General features: G+C 38.3%; 1 protein-coding gene across 4 annotated transcripts in view; it reads right to left on the reverse strand.

Annotated features, from left to right (window-relative positions):
* ncoa1 (nuclear receptor coactivator 1) overlaps positions 1–25,592 on the reverse strand; it is a 77,509-nt gene that overhangs the window by 14,839 nt on the left and 37,078 nt on the right. For all 4 annotated transcript variants that reach the window (XM_082148163.1, XM_082148164.1, XM_082148165.1 and 1 more), the window contains 11 exons: positions 23,513–23,679; positions 15,574–15,680; positions 15,217–15,394; positions 12,146–12,325; positions 11,755–11,853; positions 9,896–10,036; positions 8,977–9,124; positions 7,881–8,862; positions 5,689–5,854; positions 5,413–5,589; positions 5,179–5,299 (listed from right to left, as the gene is read on the reverse strand). In XM_082148163.1, coding sequence (XP_082004289.1) covers positions 5,179–5,299; positions 5,413–5,589; positions 5,689–5,854; positions 7,881–8,862; positions 8,977–9,124; positions 9,896–10,036; positions 11,755–11,853; positions 12,146–12,325; positions 15,217–15,394; positions 15,574–15,680; positions 23,513–23,679 — 2,466 coding nt within the window. The remainder of the gene's footprint in view (positions 1–5,178; positions 5,300–5,412; positions 5,590–5,688; positions 5,855–7,880; positions 8,863–8,976; positions 9,125–9,895; positions 10,037–11,754; positions 11,854–12,145; positions 12,326–15,216; positions 15,395–15,573; positions 15,681–23,512; positions 23,680–25,592) is intronic.

Genomic DNA, 25,592 nt, shown 5'->3' on the forward strand with positions numbered 1-25,592 from the left:
TTTGTACACTTGGTGATATTTATGGGGAGGGGGGGTTACTCACTTTTCAGAACATCTGTATTAAGCATGGTATACCACGTACCTCCTTTTTCTTTTATTTGCAGTTGAGATCGGCTTTAAAAAGCAATGGTGCCCCTTTACAGGCCCCTCTCACACCACACCCACTTCGAAAGTTGTTTCACTCTGTTGGGAGTAGGGTTGGGTACCGAAACCCGGTTCCAATAGGGAACTGGTTCCGACGTAAACGGTAGTAACCAGACCGAATAAGAACGAAACTTTCGGTGCCTGATTTCGGTGCCTGACTTCGGTGCCTGACTTTTTTCACCGCCCCCTATAAAACATCTCGCGGCACGAATGATCCAATAACAAAACATCTCCAGTTAACCAGCAGAGCATTCATTTCGTTCGTTTGTTAAATAAGAGACGATCTAGCGCTGAAAATTATTTTCTCTTGTGGCTCACGCACACCGCACTCGTCTCGGACGCGCGCTTCAATATGTTGCAGAGATCGATCTATTTATGAGGCGCCGTCTATATGAGTAACGTTATGTGCTTGGAGAGTTTGAGTGTGCGTGCTCGCGTCTCAGATGAGTATGTGCGCGAGTTTGTGTGTGTGTGTGTGTGTGTGTGTGTGTGTGTTCGCGTCTCAGATGAGCATGTGCGCGAGTTTGTGTGTGTGTGTGTGTGTGTGTTCGCGTCTCAGATGAGTATGTGCGCGAGTTTATGTGTGTGTGTGTGTGTGTGTGTGCTCGCGTCTCAGATGAGTATGTGCGCGGTTTGTGTGTGTGTGTGTGTGTGTGTGTGTGTGTGTGTGCGTGAGCGACTTTAGATGAGACGTTGTGCATTTCATATAGTTGGAGCATTCAGCAGTATACATGCATGTGTGACTACTTAGTATATGTGTATGCAAGCGTTTTGTGTGTGCGTGAATGAAGTTCGATTTAGGCCCTAGACGGCGCCTCATATCTATTCGTTCTGGTGAAATCACAACATATAATGCACACAAAGTGTCTCTGCTTGATATACAACCACTGATGAGCATAATCGATTTAAAAAAACTACGCATGCGGATTAGAACCCAAAACCTCTGACATTCTTGACTAAAGTTCAAGTTCAGCTGCAGTGTTCCTCTTCGGGTTAGTCTAGTATTTTAATACCAACTGCAAATCTTGCATATCAAGTATGAAGTAGCCTATATCAAGTATATTTATATGAGGCTATACTTTGTGTTAAATATTTCTGCTCAGTGTCAGATATTTCTCTGTTTTGTAAAAGTCTATAATATATAATATGTAATATAATTGATATATAATATATATATTATATATATAAATAATATTAGAAGACAACATTTTGATCTTAACTTAAGTGTTTTCGGCTACATCAGCACAATTTTTAATTTAATCAGAAATCAGAAAATCTTTTTCAGAAAACACACACAGATATTATTTTTTTTGATAAAGTGTGTGCAGTTTCGTTTTCTTAAGTACCGGTTTAAGAACCGTTTAAGCACCGGAACCGTTTGAAAAATACCGAGTAGGTACTGGTATCGGATAAAACCCAACCAATACCCAACCCTAGTTGGGAGTACAAGGGGTTTTGTGTCGAGATTCTACTGGTTCGTGCTGCGGTATGCTTATAGACCTCTGGCGTTGGACACAGTGTGGAGGAGAGATGTTCCAGATTTGGCACCCACATTTGATTGGAATAAAGTGTGGATCAGTATGGGTTTAGCGTCCAGGAACCCCGATCATCAGCAAATACATTATAATTATGTACATAGGGTTTATTTAACTCCTAGGAAGCTTTATATGATGAAGGTTATCAACGATCCTACGTGTACTTTATGTTCTTCCAAAGTGATTGGCAGTTACTTTCACATGTTCTGGGAATGTACCCCAGTGGCCGACTTTTGGAAGATGATTGCCTTTAACCTTTCTGGGTTGTTTAAGATTAGTTTACCTTGTACACCTGATACACTCATTTTGAATGATCTTTCAAGGTTGGGTCTGACATTGGATAAGAGAAGAGCATTGCTGGCTGGACTTACGGCTGCAAAAAAACTAATTGCCACAAGTTGGAAACCTCCACATTCACTCTCTTTTCGAGCTTGGGTTTTAACATATATGGATATTGTTTACTTGGAGTTGTCGACAGCTAGAGTCCACGGTGCAAAAGAGTCAGCAATAGAGGCTTGGCATTCACTGCTAACCACTCTTCGTGGGCTTCAGATTTAAGTTGTAACTGAGATTTGGAGATCTGGATCCAGGGTTGCATGGGTTATACCTGTTTTTTTTTTGTTTTTTTTAATATATATATATATATATATCTTTTTTTTTTATATATATTATGTTAATCATATGCTTAATTATATATGCTTATGTATAGGTATGTATGTGAAAATATGTATGTATGTATGTATGTATGTGTGTGTGTGCATGTATGTATGTATGTATGTATGTATATATATATATATATATATGTTTGTTTATGTGTGTGTATATATATATATATATATATATATGTATATGTATATGTACATATATGTTTATGTATATTTATACTCTATTTTTGTGGCTTGTATATACCTGTATGTATTGTTTTTTCTAAAAGAAAAAATAAATAAAAATTTTATCACAAAAATAAATATTTCTATTGATTCTTAAGTTTTAAAAAAAGCAACTATTACACATTGACATTAATCAGAGATAATTTACTAGAATGTTCTTAAAACAAATGTGCCAATTCACCTTATTCGCTGCTTATTTGCTCAAAATGATAAAAATTAAGTTAATATCACTCAACCCCTAAATAAATGTAGGCTTTTATTCACATATAAACATTCATCAACTTACAAATTAGTTGTGGTAAACAATGAGGTTCATTCTCGTGTTACGCAGCAAGTTTGAGCTTCAGCAAGTTTGGTTGAGCTTCTGTTTATTTTTGCTGATCAATGTTTATATGTGAATAAAAGCATAAATTCAATCTGTTTATCATATATAACAATCAATCTCTTCAGAAAATTTGGACTAAACCGCTCTATTCATATGGATTAGTTTTACAATCTCTTTATGAACTTTTTGTCCAAGTGTCAGCTGCGTCAACGGAAAGAGAGAAATCTCTCAGATTTCATCAAAAAGATCTTAATTTGTGTTCCGAAGATGAACGAAAGCCTTACGGGTTTGGAATGGGTGAGTAATTAAAAACAGAATTATTTTTATTTTAAGGTGAACTAGCCCTTTAAATTATTACAATTAAAATGAAAACTGAAAATAAAAGCTCATTTCAAATATTAATAAATACTTCAATATTAAATGTTTTAACTAAAATATGATTTCAGTTAAATGTGCTGATATTTCCTGGTGACAAAACCATCTCCATCACCCAAATATTTTAAGTAACCGTGGGATTTTTTGATAATTTGCCTTGTTTTAAATTTACATAGAAATGTTATATTAGTTAGCAGCACCAATGAAAAACAGCTACTGTATACACGTGTGATTAAATACAACAGTATATGCTTATTTTGTCAACACTAAGTTTCAACTCATTCTTACTCACAGATAATATTTATTTTCAATATTTTATACAAGAATGCTAGGGGTGACCCCGAATAGTCGAAGATTCGATGCTTCGATAGGAGGAGCCTGATTCGACTACCGATCTCACGGTCGAATCTTCGTTATGAAACGAGGATCATGCCACTTTGGCTATATGAGGGCGCTCAATGTCTGATTTCACATAGAACTAGCTTTTATGTAAATACGTTAATATTCAGCCTATTATGATAATGCCTATATAAAAATGTGCAAAGAAAGAAGCTTTTAATAAATATTTTTTTAACGTGCGTGAATAAATCCAAACACCCCGTGACAGATTTAAGTTTCACTTTCAATCCGTGACCGACAGAGGAGCGTCTTCGCGGCAAGGATTTAAATTTTTAACAATGTCTGGGATAAGAAAATCTAAAGTGTGAATGTACACGATTAGAAAGGATATTCTCCAAGGCTGGATTTAGCATCAGGAAAACCATGATCGCACTTCTGCCGGCCACCGTTAACATGTTTCACGCATAGACTGGGTTTCACGTTAGAATGTAGGCTATTTTATCCGCGCGCACAATTTGAAAAGACTCCAACGGACAGACAGAGTGAAAGACGTTCAGGATTTATTCTCTCGATCAGGTAGGGTACAAGTGATTTCAAAACTTTTCAGCCGGTTCTAATTTTATTTTTGGATGCTGTGAACATTTTTAGCTAAAAAGACTGCTTCTCCAGTTTAGCATTTATTGTTGTTTCTGCAGTTAAAAAGACAAAGTTGAAAATTCTGGCTACTATCGTTATTTTAATAATTTCTTTATTTTAATTTTATTTATTAATCTGTCAGGGTTATCTAATCTAACTATTTGTGGCTTGTGTTTTGAATATGTTCCCCTGCACTTTAGGCATTTTGCACACATTTGCTCCTCATCCTGTGACTTGATTCTGATTTATTTCGTTTTGTATTTTTATTTATTAGAAAGGTATATTCTGTTCTAATTTAATTTAGTAAATGAATTGTTTATTTTTTCGGTGCATTGATGTTGTGCTGTAGGCTGGCCTGCTCGCACAGGTAATTTAGCCGATTTAATTTGATTTGCATGTGAAATGCAAATCTGCAGTGTGGCCTTTCTGGAGTTATTTCTGTTATTTCTTAGTTTTATTGATCAAAAATGTTTTTATAAATTTTCTTATATCTTTGTGTGATTTTCTGTACATCGCGGCTTTGAAACGTTAAAGCCCCGCCCCCAGCCCCACCCCCATACACATGATTCGACTATTAGTCGACTATAGGCAAGACATGACGATTCTGATTCGACTATGAAAATCCATAGTCGGGGACAGCCCTAAAGAATGCACATTATTTTTGTATCTGACAGCAAAAATAAAAAATGGACAGAAGTAGACTGCAATAAAATATAAATGAATAATTATTCATTATAATATACTATATCAATTATCTTTTTTTCCAGTTCTATAGCCTGATTATTATCAATAATCATTGTACTTCACACACAAAAGAAGGCCTGAGAGCCGAAACATTTGTATTTTTCTTCCATGTGTAAAACATCAAATAAAATTTGTGAAATTTGTGTGCAAATCACAATTGAATTCAATAATCACATCCATAAACACTCACTCTTGAGGAGAGGACAGAGGGGCCTGTGTCTGGCTGTCCAAGCTGCTATCGAAGGTCATTGGTTCAACCAGGGTCAAGGGTTGGAACTGCTGAGAATCAGGAAGCTCCAGCTTGGCCAGACCTGAATAAAAAAATATGATAACATTTTGTTAAAAGTCTTATTTCTTCCCATGGCCTGCAATTCAAATTCTTTCTATTTTAAAAGTTTATGTTTTGGCGCATTCAATTTTGTACCTGTGGTGGTGTTGAAAGAATTGAGGCTGGTTGGACTGGCAAAGGGGCTGCTGCTCTCCTTTGAGGGCTGGAAAGGGTCTGTCTGCCCAAGATCCTGGACCTGACCCTGGTTTGGTGTAGAGGGGTCACAGAACTCAAAAGAGGACTGATTCGAGAGGTTTGATCCATCAGGGAATGCTACAGAGAAAAGTGGAGGAGGAGAAAAGCAGTTATTAAGGACTTATGATAAATGAAAAATTCTGAATTTTATAATTACTCCGGTGGGACGGGCCTCACCTTGGCTTGATGTTCCTAGTGACTCTCTCTTCACATTCACCCCGATGGAAAGGTTGTCGTCACTGGGCTGGACGAGCACTGGCTCCTCTATAGATTTACCTCCCACAGAGCTTCTCAGAGTGGGCAAGAGCTGGTTCAAAGTGTCCAGATCGGTACTGGGAAACTGCTACTCATGTAAACACACACAGCGGTGGAGTGGAAATGAGTGCAAAGGTCATCGACATCAAAAGGCACACCAGAGCACAAGAAAGATAAAGTCCAAACGTGACCGCCTCAAAACAACACACGGGTTTGACAGTTTAAGAACACAGTAACTGAGGGAACCCAACAAGAATAAGGCTTACAAAATGTATCACTAATATATTCAGTAGGACACTGAAGGGGAGTTCATGGTGACAGAGGTTTGAAGCTGCAAATTATTTTCATAAGAAACAGCCGTTTCCTGTGCCAGGGATGATGGGATAAGGGCACATCCAGCAACAAGACAAAGTTGCGAAGAGTTTAACTTTGTGCAAATGAGAAGACAACATGATTCTTTTGTCAAAAACTAACACAAAAAAATTAATTCATTAAATATTCCATCATGACATTTTCATTTATTTTAGTCAATTTTACTCTGGCTAAAATGGAATCTTATTTGAGCTGATGAAAATATTCTGAATTTTTGGTGACATGAATTTGCAAAATTAAACCAAATATTCAAACATTTCAAATATTTAAACATTGTCAACAACATTCAACAAAAACATGTGAAATCTGACCTTGTTGTGAAACTCTGAGCCTCTGAAATAATTATGAGTACACATTAATTGTAATAAAATTATTTAAGCTTTCTTCAATATTTTTTTATTAAAATGTTTTATGTATTGTAATGATGTGCATTTTTCACGAAACAACAAAATAAATTTGGCAAAATAAATTTCTATCAGCCAAATACCCATTTGTGATCAGATACAGTGTTGCCAACTTAGCGCCTTTGTCGCTATTTTTAGCGACTTTTCAGACCCCTTTAGCGACATTTTTTCAAAAAAGCGACTAGCGACAAATCTAGCTACTTTTTGGACAAACCTCAGTAACCTCCAAATGTTGCCAGCACAGCCCTGCGAGCGCGAGGTTTGCGTTCTCCTTGCCGTCACACACCTCTCTCTGCGTCTACCCTGATCAGTGAAGGAGCTGAGAGAGGAGCAGCAGCACGGACGGAACAGACGTGAATGAGCAGGGTTGTTTCCACGGACTTATCACTTATCTTTTATTTTATATTTAAAGAATTTAGTTTGACCATTTTATTTGATTACTTCTGCTTATCACTTGTAATACTCACTATCACAGTGCTTTAGTTCACCCAGTTCCCGAACTCTCTCAATTCAGATAATTTTACACATATAAAACATAGTCATTCAATAGCAACTCGTTGTATTGTCTAAACCGCTTTATTGGACATTCGGCTATATTATATTATATTATATTATAGTGTGTTATATTAAAATACAGTATGTGAGCATGATTTTAACGAGAAAAAACATTAGGCAGGCAGAACGCAAGTACGCCATGATGACGTCATGAATATGCTAATTGACGCATGACGTCATCTAGCTACATTTAGCGACTTTTAGGGGAGGCGTTAGCTACTTTCCTTTGAAAATAGTTGGCAACACTGATCAGATATTTAAAAGCTATGCGCAGGAGTAAACGTACAACTACTTAAAAGTTTGCAGTCAAATAGATTTCAAAACAGAAAAAATAAATGATTACTTTACAAGGCCCCATTAAATTGATCAAAAGTGACAGTAAAAATATTTATAATGTTACTAAAGTAAATAAATGCTGTTCTTTTAAACTTTGTTCATCAAAGAATCCTAAAATGTTTTTTTTTGGTTTTTCCACAGGGTTTTCAAGATTAATAATAATAAGAAATATTATTTAAGCACCAAATCAGCATATTATATTGATTTCTGAAGGATCACGTGACACTAAAAACTGGAATAAAGTTATTTTCAAGTGTAATATTATTTCACAAACAAAATAAAAAATCTTACCGACCCAAAACCTTTAAACGATACTGCAAACATAACTTGAGTTGTGAAGTTTACCAATAATGTTAAGGCTTTAGTCTTTGTGGCATAGTAACATGTAGATGTACTTAGATATTCTTTCATTAAGTACAAATATGGAATAAATCAGGAATTAAATACCGGACTGGGCTTGTCACTGGATTGAGGTGAGCAAGCGATTGCAGACACGTTGGTGGCTGCAGCAGCGGCACAGGGTACGTTCTCTCTGCTCCCTTTCTTCTCGGCCTTCACCTTGACCGTCTGGAGGCTGAGAGCGGCCGGAGGAGGCAAGTCCTCCAGGTCCTTTTCATCCGTATCCAGCAGGAAACGTAGCAGCTGGTGGTCCTGGGGCTCCTTCCCGAGCCCCCGTGCTACCAAGGCCGCATTGGGACTGGTTGGAGGCTCCTTCTTAATGTCAAGCTCCTTGCCTGCATCTGCAGGGCTGTTGTCTTGGAGCAGGCCGTGCAGAATCTTATGGCGCTCGGTCAGGCTGCGGTGAGAGCCCGGGCATTGGGACACGGGTGAGGGACGGGGTTGAGAGTCGTGTTCGGAGGCACCCGCATCGGGGTTGCCGTCCAAGAGCTGGTTGAGTTTGGGGTTGCCTACCGTCTTCGGCTCATCGGTGGATGCTTCCGGCGGTTTGGCCGGTGGCTGACGTGCCGGGGAGCTGCTGGGGGTTGGAGTCTGTCTGGGAGGCAGGGGAGAGGGGAGAGAAAAACCGACACCATCGCCGCTAGATTGCTGCCTGGTCAGTCCGCCAGCGGGTGAGTGAATGCCGGGCGTCGAGGGGGAAAAAGGATGGCCGGGCACACGAGGGCTGCTGGCCAGGCCTGGGCTGCCCCGTGGAGGTCGGGGCGACATGAATGAGGTAGAGGTGGATGTGAGCGGGCTGCCTAGTGGAGAGGGGCTGCTGACCTGCTGGGAGGGCCCAACACGGCTGGGCGTCAGGTAGCCTGGTGGAGTGGGTGTGGGGGGTCCAGGAGTGGCACAAGTGCCGTTGCTGTTGTTGAGATGGAGGCTGAGGTCACTGGAGGGCTGCAGGGCAGGTGAACGGGAGGGCGGGGCAGCAGGAGATGGAAGGCTAGGGGTAGTGTTTTCCTGAGAGCTAGCAGTGTTGTGTTCCCTAAAACACACATAAAAAAAAAAGTAAAAAAAAGTGAGATCCAATAGTCGTTGTGTGCTGTGTTTATATAAATTAAAGGGACATTCTGTGATGTTGGTTACTGTGAGAGGATACCTGTCTATAGTGTGAATGCCCATGATGAAGGGCTGTACATCTGGGTTTTGGGGGCAGCAGAATTTGCAGCGCGTCTGCGCACTGAGGGACGTCCCGTCACTGAGTGTGAAATGGTAGAGAGGACTGATGGCCGTGCCGTGGGTCATCACTGTCAACACACACATAGATTAAATCCGTCACAGTTTCTACAAAAATATTAAGCAGCACAACCATTTTCTACATTGTTAATAATAAGAGATGTTTATTGAGCACCAAATCAGGATCACGTGACACTGAACACTGGAGTAACGGCCGCTGAATTCAGCCTTGTCATCAGAGGAATTAATACATTTTTAAAATAGACAGTTATTGTAAATTGTTAATATTCCACTATATTAGACTATACTACTGATTACTGATTATTTTTGATCAAATAAATGCAGCCCTGGTGAGGATAAGAGACTTTCACAAACATAAAAAAAATAGACTCCAAACTTAGTTATGTATACCCTATATTCATACATCTTTTTTTCTTTTTATAAACTTCATTTTGCACTTTTGATTGGAGGAAAGCATTAGGCATGAATCAAAATAACACGTTTCAATAGAAATATAGAATTTTCAATACAATAAAGAAAATAAAACTGCTTTTCTGGCAAATAAAAACTGGCTACTCGATTAAATGAAGAAATAATCCACAGATTGATCAATTATCAAAATAATAGTTAGTAGCAGCCATACTGGGCAGATAAGAACAGTATGAAAAGCAAAAAGTAAATGAGATCAAAGGTTAATAAGCTATGAGTAAAAATGCACGTGAAATCATCAAATACATCATAAAAAGTGGTTCTCTAGGTAAAGAAAGACAAGGTCTAATTATAGCTGCTTTAAAATGTCAAGTACTACTCAAAATGGCTAGAGCGGAGGTGAACGTGCTCACCCTCATGAAGCAGCTTCTTGGCATGGGAGGGCTCGTTGCCCTGAGGCTGGAAGAAAGCATAGATGCACTTCCTGACCAGATCCTCCCAACCTGGTCGGCCTGTGGCCCTCAGAGCACTCGTCTCAATAGAGATGATTTTCCCTGCACACACACACACACACACACACACACACACACACACACACACACACACAGAGAGAGAGAAAGATCATTAGATTTTGTCAACAGGACTAGAAGTTCAAGAGGAAGCTTTTCACATTGCAGTTTTAACAACAAACAGTTTTGCGCTTCCTTGTGCAAGAATAGAAAAAGCACATATTTTCAGTTTCAGTCTGCATGTTTGTTATTCTTCTCCAGCATGTTTCTTTTTCTTCTCCTGCACTAAACTAAGCAAGACTTTTGAGGAACAAAGCCACATCTGTATTTACACAGGAATGACAATCACAGGAAACAATGTACCAGTCACATTTTTTTGTCACCATGTTTGAAAAAAATAAAAAATAAAAAATAAATAGAGCGTATTAAAATGGAAGGTGACGTCTGGAGATGCGTTTTAAAGGGGTCTTATGGTGCTTTTTAATATTTTCCTTTTCGTGTAGTGTGTAATGTAACAGAGGATAGAATAAACCAGACCTGCCTAAAACACCTCGATTGAAGTAAAGATATTACATCAGCTGGCCAATCAGAGCACTGTGAGCTTTTCGGAAAGAGGAGCTTTTTAGAAATAAGCATATTTCAGACAGACAGGGGATAGAGGAGCTACAACAACGTACAGTATGTGAAAAAGTTGCTTTTTAAACATTAAAGCATGTTTTATTAATCCCAAAACTCAAAATAATGAACTTTTAAAGTAGCATCATATGAGCCCTTTAAAAGTGTTTTTAATCAAAATCATTTCAAAAACAAGAAAAAAAAAAGGTGGTTGTGTCGAAATTGCCCCCTGTACCCTCATTCACTATTCCCTAATTTCCTCCACTAATATAGTCCACTTGAAGGAGTGAATGAAAAGGAGTGAAATCAGACACTAATTGTGCCTGAAGGGCAGTGACTTTTGCATATAGTTTGTGCTTGCCGTTTAATAATCATTTGAAAGTTTTGAAACACAGCTCCAGTTGTAATAAAAAGATTTATATTGAGCTCTGTAATGGAAACAAGCATGTCTAAACCTTAATTAAACAATTTAATAGGCCTAAACAATTAAAAAGGAATTTATACCTGTATGATATTATGATGTAGCCACATGGGACCAGCGGTTTGGAAAATGGATTGATGGATGATTGAGTTGCGGGCGCCATCTTCCGGTGAGACGGTGTCACGGTGCATTATGGGTATTCTCTAGCCGTTGAGCGTACAACGGTTATATACTCATTATTGCGGTGCATTATGGGATTGAATGAGTGCACTAGATGGTATTGGACACCACTACAAACAGCTGTCCCTTCAAATAGTGCCCTATTTAAGGGTATAAGGGCGATTTCGTACAATGCCAGTGAGACATACAGCAAAAGCATGAGCTGGCCAAAAGAGTCCATCTAATATGTCTGCATACAAAAACAATTAGGATTTTGTCCTCCTGTGTGAATATTTGTGTCCATATTTGTTATCAGAAACCTTACTAGCATCTCTCGCTAACTACAGTATTTATTTTTATTCATTCATTTTATTTCGACAACAGCTTTTTCAACTACTGTTTTCTGCTTTGCAATAGTTGTTTTATTTTTGATTTGCTCAAATTTGAAATCAACAGTTTAGTCTTTGGTTTAGCTTATGACAATATTTTATGTAAAGTCTAGTACGTGTGTGTGTGTGTGTGTGTGTGTGTGTGTGTGTGTGTGTGTGTGTGTGTAATGAAACACTACCTGTAGGGTCCTGCTTGGTGATGAAGGACTCCGTACTGACAGGGATCTGAGGTGGACGGGGCATTCGACATGCTATACATATCAAACAGCTCTGCAGGTCTGTGGACAACAGAGACATCATGGTCTGAACAAAGTAACCCCCCTCAGCTATATGCAACACATTTTTAAACACATATGTACATAACATAATTAAACATGATTAAATTAGAAAAAATGCTAAATAGAAGCATTTTTATTAGTGGACTCAGACTTTTGCACCCCATAATAAAAAAAATAAAAAAAATGATTTCAGATTTGAACACTGGCACGTCAATGACAGCTTCATCAGACTCCCTGCACTAAGCTAAATATTTAAATGGGTATGACTTTATGAGTATGTGTGTGGTCTCACCCTCGCCCTCCTCCTGCACCGCTCTGGGCTGAGAGACCGTGAAGCACTGCATGAGCTCATACTGTTGTCGGGCCTCCTGGTTCTCTGTGTCCACCTCATCTGGAGGCCTTTTCAGCAACCTGCAGTTAAACGTGTGGCAGTTCCTCCGGCCTTGCTCTTGAGGCCATGGCACACCGTTTACTGAAAACACACACACAGATGTGCAGGGTAAGTGAAGTGCAAGATAAAGACCACCAGTGGAGAGTAACGGAGTTCTGAAGTGAACGTTTGTGATAGTATTTACAGTGAATGATTAACACAGAGCTCTAACTGCCTTTTGTTTTTTCCCCACAAACTGTTTTATTTTTTCAACAACCGGCAAAAAACAGCTTGTACATAGTTAAATCCAAATGTACCCCCAACATCTTCCATATCCAAAAGTTAGTAACTGCCAGCCATCATGGATAGGTTCTTGGGACTCCAGAAACACCAGCGACTTCAAATACCTGTCTGCTGCTCAACAGTGGCGTTTTATAGCTGCCCTTTTTATACAATTAATTTGTTTGACAGAAACTTTATCTGACCGAGTTCTTCTGTGCCTAAATTACTCACAAATCTTTTGATAGTTCAATATGGCGTTATTTTTTAGTCAAAAGTTATGAGCGTGTAAGATATGCCCACGAGCACATGATGTTATTTCACACGCGCAAAAATGAACCTTCAGCTGGCATGATAAAAGTACTCGCGCACAAATTCAACAACCGAGAGGTGTACAGGTAGCTGCGAGCGAGCGCCTGGCATACTCTCATAGGTTAACTCTGCTTGTACAGTGGAATCCTGCTCGCGCGCAGCGGGCTTCTGCTCGCGGAGTGCTGTTTTGCTCGCGCAGTGGATTTCTGCTCCCTCGAGTCTACATGACTTTTGACAATTTGGGGGCGGAAACCAAGGAGGGCACTGACCCTCTTATGATTGGTCACTTTCATCGTAATCACACCCACAGGGACATCCTTTTACCTTGATTGACAGCTCTCATTACAGGAAGCACGGAGTCAAAGTATCTGACGGAGTTCAGTCATTCAGTTAACACTGCACAGTGGACGGAATGGCGGCGACACCTGAAGATGTAGGCGTAAGTGATATTGATATATGATGGGGGCTGTGTGTTTGACAATGTAGCAATTTAATCTGAAATTTGTTTGGAACATGTAAGTAGCTGACATAAGCTAATCAACCTTAAAGGAACACTGACTTTTTGGGACTTTAGCTTATTAAAAAAACATGTTATGTATACATAACACATAATACATAATTATGTTTACTACTTTACTACTATAGCCTAACCGTTCGTTCTCCATTAAGGATGCTTTTAAAACTTTCACAGAGACATCAAACAGAAAACACAAAGCCTCTCTTTGAAACGAATTTCGCTTTGTATTAATTTTATCTTAATTTTAATCCATTTTTCATTATTTTGTATAATCACAACACGTTCAGACATGAAGCGAAACTCAGCGTATAGGTAGCCTAGGCTACTCGCCTCACAGACCTAAACAAAATAGAAATATCCTATATCTATTATCTACAGAAAGCTTGAAATTTCTACTTTTAAGAAATTTCTACTTTTAAACAGAACCATTCAAAACGAAATAAAAGTAGGCTATTGGCTAATCCGTAAGAAATGTATTTTTCCCCGGCGCGTTCACTACTGCGAAGATCGCGAGTCAGTGTCAACTTCATCTTTGCAGCTGACACAGAAACACTTGTTTATTAATAAACAATTAAAATATCATAATATTTTTTTTTACAGCGTTTAGGTGCCGTTTATATGAACGCGTCACCACTGCATGAGAGAGAGAGAGAGAGAGAGAGAGAGAGAGAGAGAGAGAGAGAGAGAGAGAGAGAGAGAGAGAGAGACACACACACGCAAGGTCTCTCCCTCTCTGCCGTGCGCTCGCTACACGGTTTGCATGCGCGAGATTTTAACTAATTTCCAGGCATCATAACATTACAAAAGGCAATTGTAATATTTTTTTATTACTATTTTGGTATGATGAACATTCACCCGCCAGTGTAGCGGATAGCCTTTTGAGATTTACTCGCCAAACGGAAAATCTAACCGCACTTGGCGCTTGGCGGGTGTTAATTTCGGACCCTGGCTGCGGGCCAATAAAAACAGTTGGCCCGCGGGCCGAAGTTTGGACACCCATGATATAGACCCAGTTAGATGGGGCTTCGAAAATGTACTACCTCATCAGATGACGTTTACTACTTTTTACTGGCCTTAATTTGGCATAATTTAATTTACTACCTTTTACAACCCCGCGGAAACCCTGCTGTACACCTCTCGGTTGTTGAATTTGTGCGCGAGTACTTTTATCATGCCAGCTGAAGGTTCATTTTTGCGCGTGTGAAATAACATCATGTGCTCGTGAGCATGTCTTACACGATCATAACTTTTGACTAAAAAATAACGCCATAGTTCAATCTCTATTCAGTTTTCGCAAAATACGAGTTGTTTTTATGTCTTTTATAAAACATTTGCTCTTCAGAAAGATCTTTCTTCATCCCCGTATTGCGTGAGAACTGTGACTTGCTTAATAATGCCGAACAACCTCTTTAAGCAGGTTTTCCATTAACCCCAAAAGACCTGGCAAACTATTTAACAAACCTGTCTGAGACTGATACCAGTTACCTAAAAATAAATGATATATATATATATAAAAAAAAAAATATATATATATATATATATATATATATATATATATATATATATATATATATATATATATAACAAACAAACTCTTTCTTTGAAAAACTAAAGTCTCAATCTTTATTTTACTGAAATCCTACTTTTATTTTTGTATACATCATGAACAAATCAATTCATAGCCTCAGGCAAATGGTCCTGTGCATGTTCAAGAGAGTCTGGAGCTCAAGCTTTCTGTCGCATGATAACGTTTGGGCAGTGGCAAAATCAGCCGTTGTAAGCTTCTTTTTACACCTATGCGAAGAAAAGAACTTTGCCGTGAGTATATTGGGGCCTTTATCTATCATTCTGCTCTTACTGTTTCCGTCCTCACCGAGGTACTCACCAAGGCTTTTGGGTAGCAGGTTGCGCACAAACTCATTGTGATCTCCCACATGAAGGATGCTGTAGACACTGGAGGTCATCAGCTCTTCCTGACTATAACCCAGATAACTGGTGACATTTTCAGACACAAACACAATGCGTCCCTCGCGGTTCGCAACGAAAAAGAAGCCATCCAGGGCCTGGTGGAGCGGGCAGAGAATAGAGATAGAGGACACAAATAAGATGCATGTTGCACTAAAGTGCCATATTCCCAACCATAGGAAATGGGCCAGGCTTATATGAAAACAAATACAGGTCTACGGCAATACTCAGACATCAGTCTTTTCTACAGATAGACAGTCGGAAAAGTTCAACATACCTCCAAAAGGAGTGGCCCAAGGGCTTCCTTCTCCACCATGCCCTGACTGCTGGACGATATGTCACTCTTTTGCACCTCATCATCTGGAGACATCAGAGCTGCTTTCTCTGTGGGCACACAAAGAAATTTCAAATCCCTGGTAAGTACATTACCATTCAAAAGTTTTTTGTTTTTGAAAGAAATACGCAAACACTTTTATTCAGTTAGGATGCAGTAAATTAATCAAAAGTTGCAGTAAAGACATTTATAATTTTACAACAAAAAATTCATCATGGTCTTCCCAAAAAAAAAAAAAGGCACAATTGTTGAATCCTAAAAAAAATATGCATCACAGTTTCCACAAAAATATTAAGCAGCACAACTGTTTTCAACATTGATAGTAAAAATGTTTCTTGAGCACCAAATCAGCATATTAGAATGATTTCTGAATGATCATGTGACACTGACTGCTGAAATTTTCGCTTTGACGTCACATGAATAAATGACATAAAAATGAGTTAAAATAGAAAAGTTTAAAAAAATTTGTACAAAATAATTCACACAAAAACATTTCTTTATTACTGTATTTTTGATCAAATAAATGCAGCATTATAGAAAAAAAAAGAAAAAAAAAGATTTATAAACAAAAAACTCACAACACTAAACTTTTGAATGGTAGTTTGGATTTATATGCACTTTCTGTTGGTACGGTGAAATGCACATTCACACAGTTTTGTGGCCTCGAATTTTGGTCCCTGGTGTAAGGCCAGCAGGTTTTAGTTTGTGGTGTACATACATAATCCACACCCTCCAAACAAATCTTATGCATCCCTATCTGTCAGAGCTTTTTTTTGTGTGTTAGCGCCTTTTATTCACACACAAAGAAACGTGCATCATTTCACTATTGTCCTCCTTCCTCTCCTGGACTGGGTGGAAGAAAGCCACGCAGCGGAAGCTTCTCTTAGACTAATGTGAGCAAAGTGATACTTTTGGAGGGGAGCCAGCAGCAGTAAGTGCAGAGAGCACTCTTGAGAAACGCTTGAGACCAAAGAGTCACAATTCGGTCACTCCCATCCCAGTTAGACTCAAAGAGCTGATAGAAAGTGTCAATAATTATTCTACTGCCAAACTACTTAACCTTCTTTCTCCTCTCGAGATCAAAGCGTCTGAAGGACCGTTTGAGAACTCGACTCGGTCCAGCAGCTGGAGAGAAGAGAGGACGAGACTGTTTGTTTTGGGCTGCATTCTAAGTGAAGATTTCTTGAAGGAAAGGTTAAATTTAGATCAGAGCTTGAGCGCCGTATTTACACACATAATAGCAATGTAGCTCTCGCCGAGGAACTTCTGCAGAGCGCTCAACTCAGCGACGACATCAATCTGGTTTGTTTCGATCTGAACTCTGCAACGCAAGAGTTTTTTTTTTTTTTTATTAAACCTTTATTTAACCAGGAAGAGACTCATTGAGATTAAAAATCTCTTTTACAAGAGTGTCCTGGCCAAGACAGGCAGCAGTACTATACCACACATACAGTACATACAAAGTATACAAAAACACTAGAAACATAAAACAACTAACACAGCAAATCTTTCAAAGTCAACTACAATCCTAAAAAACACGCTAGGTAAAATTGAAGTCAGTATGGTGGGAGAGTAACAGGTGTTTTGGGTTGTTAGACAAAAGTTTGGCCAACACATTGCGACTGAGAAGGAATGTACTATAATCTGGTGATTGTCGACGTGGTGTGAATTGGCCTTAAAATTAACGATACACAAATCTTTCGGGTTTTAAAGAAGAGTTGTGCTACTGATTTTCTAAGCAATCAGACTTCTCATATGGTGGACAATAAAACACAATTAAAAAAAATCCTAGTTACATTAGTAAAATTTCAGTGAAATGATGCGACAAAAAAGGTCATTTGTTGATTGCTAATAGTTTAGAGATGAACGAAGCAAAGCGCACATTGAAGTCTCTTTCGAACCAAGCAGTTTCCTGTTGGTTTAAATCGCAAATCCTGTCGCAAAATTGGCACAAATTCCTATTGAAACTACTCTGTCTGTGAAAATACGGAGAACGGCAGTAAATGTGATCGCACCTTTACATTGAGGGACGGATCCGAGCCATATCTAAAAACCTGAAGAAGACAGAAACTTTGAGTAGTGCTCTTTTGGCCTGGATCAATGAGCGACCACCTAGAACACCCTAGCAGGCACATGCCACATAGCAACATGCTAAAAAAACACTGAAAACACCTTAGCAACTACATATCAATAATCAACAAACACCTACAACACCTTAAGATCATGACACCACTTATAATCTAGTCGAGTATCGCAATTCCTTCTCAAACGATTCTGGATCAATTACAACAAAATTTTTTTAGAGTTGAGATGCATTTAACAGCCAAGCACAAAAAAGGCTTAAGTTTTATTTTGCACCATCTTACAACCAATCAAGGTTCTTCTGCATCATGAAATATATTTAAATGGAGTTAATGTAATTAAACAAAAATCACAATTGTGAAGGATCGAGAATCATTCTAGAATCGGATCGTGACATCCTGAATTGACACAGATTGAAGTCAATTTAAATAAGAATGGCAAAGTGAACAAATTTCATCATGCAGTCCTTAAAATGAGCTGAATAATACTTCAAGTAATTTCACCCAGGCATTCAACTGAACAGAGAGCAAACAAAGCTAATGGCTGCTGGTTTTCATGACCTTTGCCATGCGAATTGTGCTCTGACTTAATTTCTCAGGTTTCAAATTTAATCGGATTTAGATTTTTTTTTTTTAAGTGCATTTGTTGAGGGGCAGGAATGTTAATGAAGTGTGCTGTGCTGTATGAGAGCATGGCTGAAATTTGAAAAATGTCTTTGATGTGCCCTTCATCCAACTAATAGTGACATTTGATCCTAGTGTCCTCATTCATATCTGGAAAACACTTCAATAGTGTGGAAACTTTTTCATACCCACACACAGACAGGATCGATCTGAAGTAGTCTAAAAAATTTGAAGTCGCAAATATTTCCATGACAGACCAGAAGAATTTACTGATGTAGTTCTGAATTTAAGCTGAATGCATAGATCCTTGATGGTCAGAATAAGAGGTGGGTGTTTGATTGAAATTTTGGTATGAGTAGTTTTATGTCATGGTGACAGACTGAATCATGATATACTTATTTTTTTGCTGGAAAATCAATGGAAAAATAGCCTCCAATACACACCCTGCTGCAGCTTTCGTCATCCCTTCCACTTAAAGTTTAGGTAAAGTAGTCCAGTCACAAAAATATATTTACCACGGTATAAACAGACACACTTCTACCATTGCGAGGTATCGTATGTCATACCTTCCAGCCCTAAAAGTGTACCAAGAGACCTTCAGGTGACATTCCAGGTAAACATGTTTTTAAAGGTTGATGATTGAACCCATCTGAAAGGTTAAGCTTAAGAGGTGAAAGTGTGTTCTTGTCTGACAACATTAACAACACCCTAAGCCAGGGATGGGAGGGGCGGCAAGTTCCTGTTTCTCTTTCTCGCAGGAAGAGAGGGGAAGCTGAGGTCTACGAGAGGCCCTCTCTTGCACAAGGTCAGGGGACAGGGCAGCATCGCCATTGGCTGTTCTCTCGCACGCCCCTGCGGCCCCCCCTCTCCCTCAGGCTGAGAGCTCTGAATGAAAACAGAGAGGGCCAGCACTCTGGGTGACAAACTGTAGAACTAAAGCAAGCTCATGAGTGAGCTGACCCTATTGAAGGATGACAAGAACAAAAAACCTAGGTTGTTAAAGTGAACCTCATCAGCTTTTAAATCATATTTTATGCTAAAGCCCAAGTATCAGTTCAAAGAGCAATTAATACTGAATACCAGATGTTACGGCTATGCATTATATAGAATATTCACCAAATAAATAATTTTGTGGGTGATATAAAATTAACCAATATCATGAATATTGAAATAAGGGAGACATTTAAAGGTAAGGCAGGTCATTTTTGTAGAGGCTAGCAATAGCAAGCTAGCTTTGAAAGCATAAGATCCCCTCCCTTCAGAGCATCTCTAAAGCCACACTTCCTCCAAAACACAGGAAGGCTTACAGAAAGGAGAAAACTAAAGCGTCACGAGAGATGGCGTTAAACTACCTCATATCTCAAAGCACACAAAATTACAATAATAATAAACATAAACAACTTAAAGACCACTGACCTGTATCACCTGACTGTTGCAGATAATTCCGCCATTGATAGTGTTGCCATTGAAACGCATAAATTCGAGTAACGAGCCGCTCTGAGTATAACGTCACGGGTTTCCATGTCTTACAAATTACGGTAGTTATGGCATGAACGCAGCATAAGCGCATTGTTTTGGTTCAGGAGGAACAGTAAAAGGTGGCTGCTGTTTAGGTTGCGGTGCTTGGTAACTGAGGTCTGTTACTGTGCAGTGCATAGCATAAAACTATGACGTGTGATGACTTTCAACTGGCTTAACAAAAAATATTTCTGGAACAAATCACCTACCCTGCCTTTAAGAGTCTGTGACAACAGGTTTACAAATGCTTCTCTTTAATAAATCTACCTGAAATACATGAAACATGGCATGCTGTAATCATCTGTGCACATCACTGTTCGAAATTATGCTAATGTGAAAAAGTGCTGTATTACCCTGGCCTCCCAAAGGTGGTCACACATCTTTCTTCATTTATAGTCATAGAAACTGATTAAACTTCTTGCTTAAGCAAAACATCTTTCAAAGCTCACCTATGCAACACAATTTAACCCATTTCCCACTGCTTCAGATGATAATAATAATAATGATTTCCTCCTACAGCACATATGCGCCAGATATAGCAGAGCGGTTCCAGCAACTATCTGTCAAGTGCCATTTTAAAGGATTATGGTGTATACATTACAGTCCTGCAAAGAAACCAGAGACAGCTTAAAATGTTTGTGCTAGCCAGTGCCTTCCCACCTAATATGCAGACCCCACAACCTTCTGACATTGATTAATTTTTAGATCTTCGGATAAACATCCTCTCGTGACCTCTTTGCATAAATGATATTCACTATTCCAGGGGCTCCTTAGTTTGCCATGCCAACAAAACCCTTTTTTAAGGCCTGCAAATCATGAGATGACATGTTTACCGCTGCCGAAATGAAGAATGACCGGGTGCATGTTCTGAATTACTTCCAAGTGTGAGATAACGGGGTGATTTGGAGCTAGCTGACATGCTTTGTTCCATTTCAATTTACTTTAAAGTTTTCAAGGTGCCTCTCATTGGAGAATAACAACAACGACAACAACAACAATCCAAATCATTTCTTGAAGCAAAATATTGGCAAGTTTCAAGTACTGGCTAAGACAATAAAATTAATGCTATATTGCTTTAAGGTCAACCATAAATAATCTCCAAACAAATAATACGATCAATGATAAGGAAATGAGCTTGGGTCACAAGGACTTTACTCAACTTAAGGTCTCATCAGTAGTTCTTAGAAAATATTTAACCATTGAGAGGGCTTGTCATTAAACAAACCAGACTCTTTCTTTAAGAACTAAGCCAGTTTTGGTAAATTAGTTTGAAACTTGTGTCTATTGATAGGCAGACCAACTAGTCCAAGTGTATTATATTTTATATAGCTTATGCTTTATGCTTGCTTTATATAGCAAGACAATGATTTATTTTTTATAGTTTATTATAATTTATTAATGATGCAATAAAAACAGCGCATATTACAATAACTAAATATGTGCTGAAATACACAGTCAATCTTTCATTTAGTCCTGCATGCTTTGTGGCATTGATAAATACATATTTCCAGAAATAATTATTTACATACCAAGTGGACTAATCTTAAGCAACCAGTCTTAAAAATCAAAATGCATCACTGCAGATCTGACTTTAAACATAACACAGACATCTAGCTTTGACAAGCGCTAACATCCCCTAATGATTGGTCAACACTAGACTGACCAAAAATCCCAAATGTCTGGCTTAAAGGAAGAGTTAAGCCAAAATTTGTTATCATTTATTCACCCTTGTAATTACAAACCTGTTATTTTCTTTATTATGTGAATCTTCTATGATTGCTACAAAATTGCCCATGCAAGTTCCTATGACGATGATAATGATTTTATTTACACTTAATATTCAACAATATCATTGATCTGACTACACTAACACTATTTGATGAGAACTGAATGGAGCTGAACAATGACATCAGTGTTTGCTGAAGAGTTGCTTTATAGCCGAATTGAACTAATTTAATAATTGATGATCTTTACAATGGTATTGAATCAGCACTGAAATGACTTCAGTTGAACAATGGCACTATTTTCTTTTCATTTTATTGAATCATTATTTTGCCGTTTAACCCTGTAATGCTGAATTGAAACGATCTGTATTGTATAAAGTGCTATAAAAATATGCTGATTTGGTGCTCAAGTAACATTTCTTATTATCAACGTGAAAACAGTTGTGCTGCTTAATATTTTAATTGTGGAAACAGAGAACATTTTTGGATTTTTGGAGAAATAGAAGTTCAAAAGAACAGCATTTTGTAACATTATAAATGTTTTACTGTACTTTCAATCAATTTTATGCATCTTTGCATAATAAAAGCCATAATTTCTTAATAAACAAAAACAAACAAACAAACATTACTGACCTCAAACTTTTGAACAGTATACAGAAGTCAACATCCCAGCAGAACTTCACAAATTTACTTTACCACTGAGTGTGTCTTGGACATAATATGTGTTCTCTTCATTTTATGGCTTTGTCTGAGAGCTCTGACCAGTTACTGATTAAAACAAACCAAAAAGGCAAGCAAATAATAACATCCTCTGGGCCCCCCAAAAATATCTCACCACTATGATTTACAGCCAGTCCACAACCAGATAAAAACCTTGTGTTTCACATTTCAGTTTATTCTTTACGTCTTTAAGACGACTGAAGGAACACAAGTTCTAATCAGATTAGGTATGTCAACAAACCAAACATCAAGTGCTATATGCACTATACAGGGTTTTTCCTGGGTCAACAATGGTCTTCGGTGATGGCGGACAAACACATTCATCCACACATAGTAAAATGGACCCAACACATGTGAACTGTGATCCCAATACAGACAATAAATAAAAATATTTCTTGGTGCTTACCTTAGTGCTCAATTCCGATTTATTGCTCAATTCCGATTTATCGCTCAGATCCGATTTTTTTGTACATCTGACCTGCATCGGATTTAGTTCCACATATGAAAGTGGCCCAAATCGGAATTGAAAAGATCAGATTTCATGTGGTTTTTGCTGTTCATATTGTTATGAGAAAAACGGATCTGAGTCACATGTGAGAAAAAAAAAGAAAAAAAAGAAGGATTCGGCCTACATTTCCCCTGCAATCTGAGCATAGCCTTATTGACAATGTGTTTATCTTTTGCTGCCCAGACAGCAACAGTATCGTCCCCAGATCCGGCCCACTTCTGGTACGTGTGGTTTCCACGTGTACCAAATGTGGGACGGATCTGGGTCGACACTATGTTGCTGTCTGGGTGGTTATAATGAAAGGATTTGTGAGCGTGCAGAACTCGCACTGAACAAAAACTCTGATTGGCCATTGTGTTCCCGCTCGCAACAGATATGTCTGTGATCGGCTACAAAGCTCAACACTGAAGGGGAATGTTTTAAAGCAGACAGCTATCAGCGGGTACCAGTACTGCAGAACGGCACATGAAATGTTCAAATAAATCTTTGGCGGGACAAAGATTCATTTTGGCGGGACAAAGATTCATTTTGGCGGCAGCCAAAATATTTTGAACGCAGGAAAAAACCTGACGAAAATGGTTGCAGTCAACTGTACTATCAAATCGTCTCCAGTGTCAATTTCCTGTCTGTACTGTGAAGTGAATGGAAAAACTTGTACGCAGCCCACACACAGCCCCAAAGGAAAAGCACGGACACTGGCTACTCACCCTGCTCGCGCCGTTTGATCTGCTGGATCTGGTCCACGGTGCTCTTTAAGATGTGGCATTTTTCCGGCTTCACGTTCAAGCTGGCAATATCGCTCATGTTGGCCGATAATAACTCAGCCAGTTCGTCAATGTAGCGGCATTCCAGCTCCCGCCGTCGCTTCTCCACACTACCATATGTGCACACAAACATGAACAAAAAAAGAGAATTGTAAATTTTTTAGCACTCACTTGAAAGATTAAAGTCTAAAGCACTGTACCTTACAATGTAAACGAAAACAATGAAATATTAAATGTACATAAAATATTATCTATTACAAAATACAGTATTAAGTTTAGGGTCAGTAGGATTTTTTTATACTTTTATTCAGCAATGATGCATTAAAATGATTAAAAGTTACTTGCATTATTACAAAAAAATATATTAATGTTTTTTTCAATATAATAAATGATAATATTTCATAATATCACTTTTTTTTTTTTTTTTTTTTAAATGCTGCCTTGGTGAGCAATGTTTAAAAAAATTTTTTTTAAATCTTACCAACCCCAAATTTTTTAACAATAGAGTCAATTAGGCATGTTTAAGTATATTTAAAATGTAAATATTCAATATTTTAATAATATTTTCTATACAATTAAAATGACTATTATAATAATTTGTTCATATTTATTTATATATTAAATATATAATTAATATGGGGGTGAGGGGGATACATCTATACAGTAAATTAAAAATAAAATATATTCGGGCTATTTTAGACTGGTTCGTGTCGTACCGCTGCGGAGAAGCCCAGTACCTACATGACTTGTCATAGACATAAACAAAGAAGTAGCTCCGGCTACAGAATGTTCTTCCTCAAGACGCATGCAGTTCTGTTTATTAACCACTACAGCGCCAAAAGTTACGGACTGCAGCTTTAAAGAGTCTAACAATCAGCTATCCCTTCCTCTGCTGGCACATGAACAACCAACAGCACTTAAAGGGGGGAAAAATAAACAAAAGAAAAAGCCAATCTGCTGCTGGTCTATGTTATGATGTTTTTAAGACAAAGCCTTGAAGTGGTAAAGTTTGGCACAGAGACTAAGTGGGCATTCTGCAAGGACTTGGGGACTGAATAATTCATGATGCTCAGAGAACACTATGATCACAAACAGCCCTGAACCCTGTCTTTAGCGGTCTCAGCGTTCTGCCACCTGATAGAAGCAGAGGATTCTGCAGTTAAAAGGAAGAATGCTGGGCGAGAGGAGACTATAGGTGCACTCAAGGACAAACTGTGGGTGGCCTGGAACCAGAGCGAGGCTAAAACACACACTTTTACACAGACGTATCATTGTAGAGCTAATAAGGGTTGGGGTGTATACAGTGCTTGCACTAGAAGGCATTCCTCAAAGGCTTATGCTGCACATGGGTTATCAAGCTGAGAAACGGAAAGAGAGAGAGGCTGAATAGGACAGAGAGACAGATGGTCAGGGGGCTATGGTGAAGTAATGTTAGATATCAATGGAATGCAAAGGCTTCAGATCTGAGCCTATTTATCATCCAGTCAAAAACAAGAGTCCTATAATTGCGTGCACTGTTTTAAAAGCAACTGAAATCAATTTCACAAAAATTCACGGATTCTAAAGATGCAGAATTAGAGAGTTTCAGTGGCCACTGTTTATTCTTCAGCACAACTGTTTTCAACATTGATGATAATAAGAAATGTTTCTTGAGCACCAAATTAGCATATTAGAAGGATTTCTGTAGAATCATGCGACACTGAAGACTGGAGTAATGGCTGCTGAAAATTCACCAACACAAGAATAAATTACATTTTAAAATAAATGAAAGCAGTTGTTTTAAATTGTAAAACAATTTCACAATATTAGTTTTTACTGTATTTTTGATTAAATAAATGCAAGACTTTTTTTCAAATACATTTAAACTTTTGAGCGGTAGTGTATATGTAAATTTTAAATACATAAAATACCCAATATGCTTTAAGCAGATTCAAAGAACGGACTTGGGTGACATTTTGGGAAAAAAATCTGGCTAAAACGAAGTTTATTTTGTGTTCGTTTCAGGAGTTCGAAACAGCTCATC

Source organism: Leuciscus leuciscus (genome assembly GCF_965113295.1).
Source record: "Leuciscus leuciscus genome assembly, chromosome: 19".
Taxonomy (NCBI): Eukaryota; Metazoa; Chordata; class Actinopteri; order Cypriniformes; family Leuciscidae; genus Leuciscus; species Leuciscus leuciscus.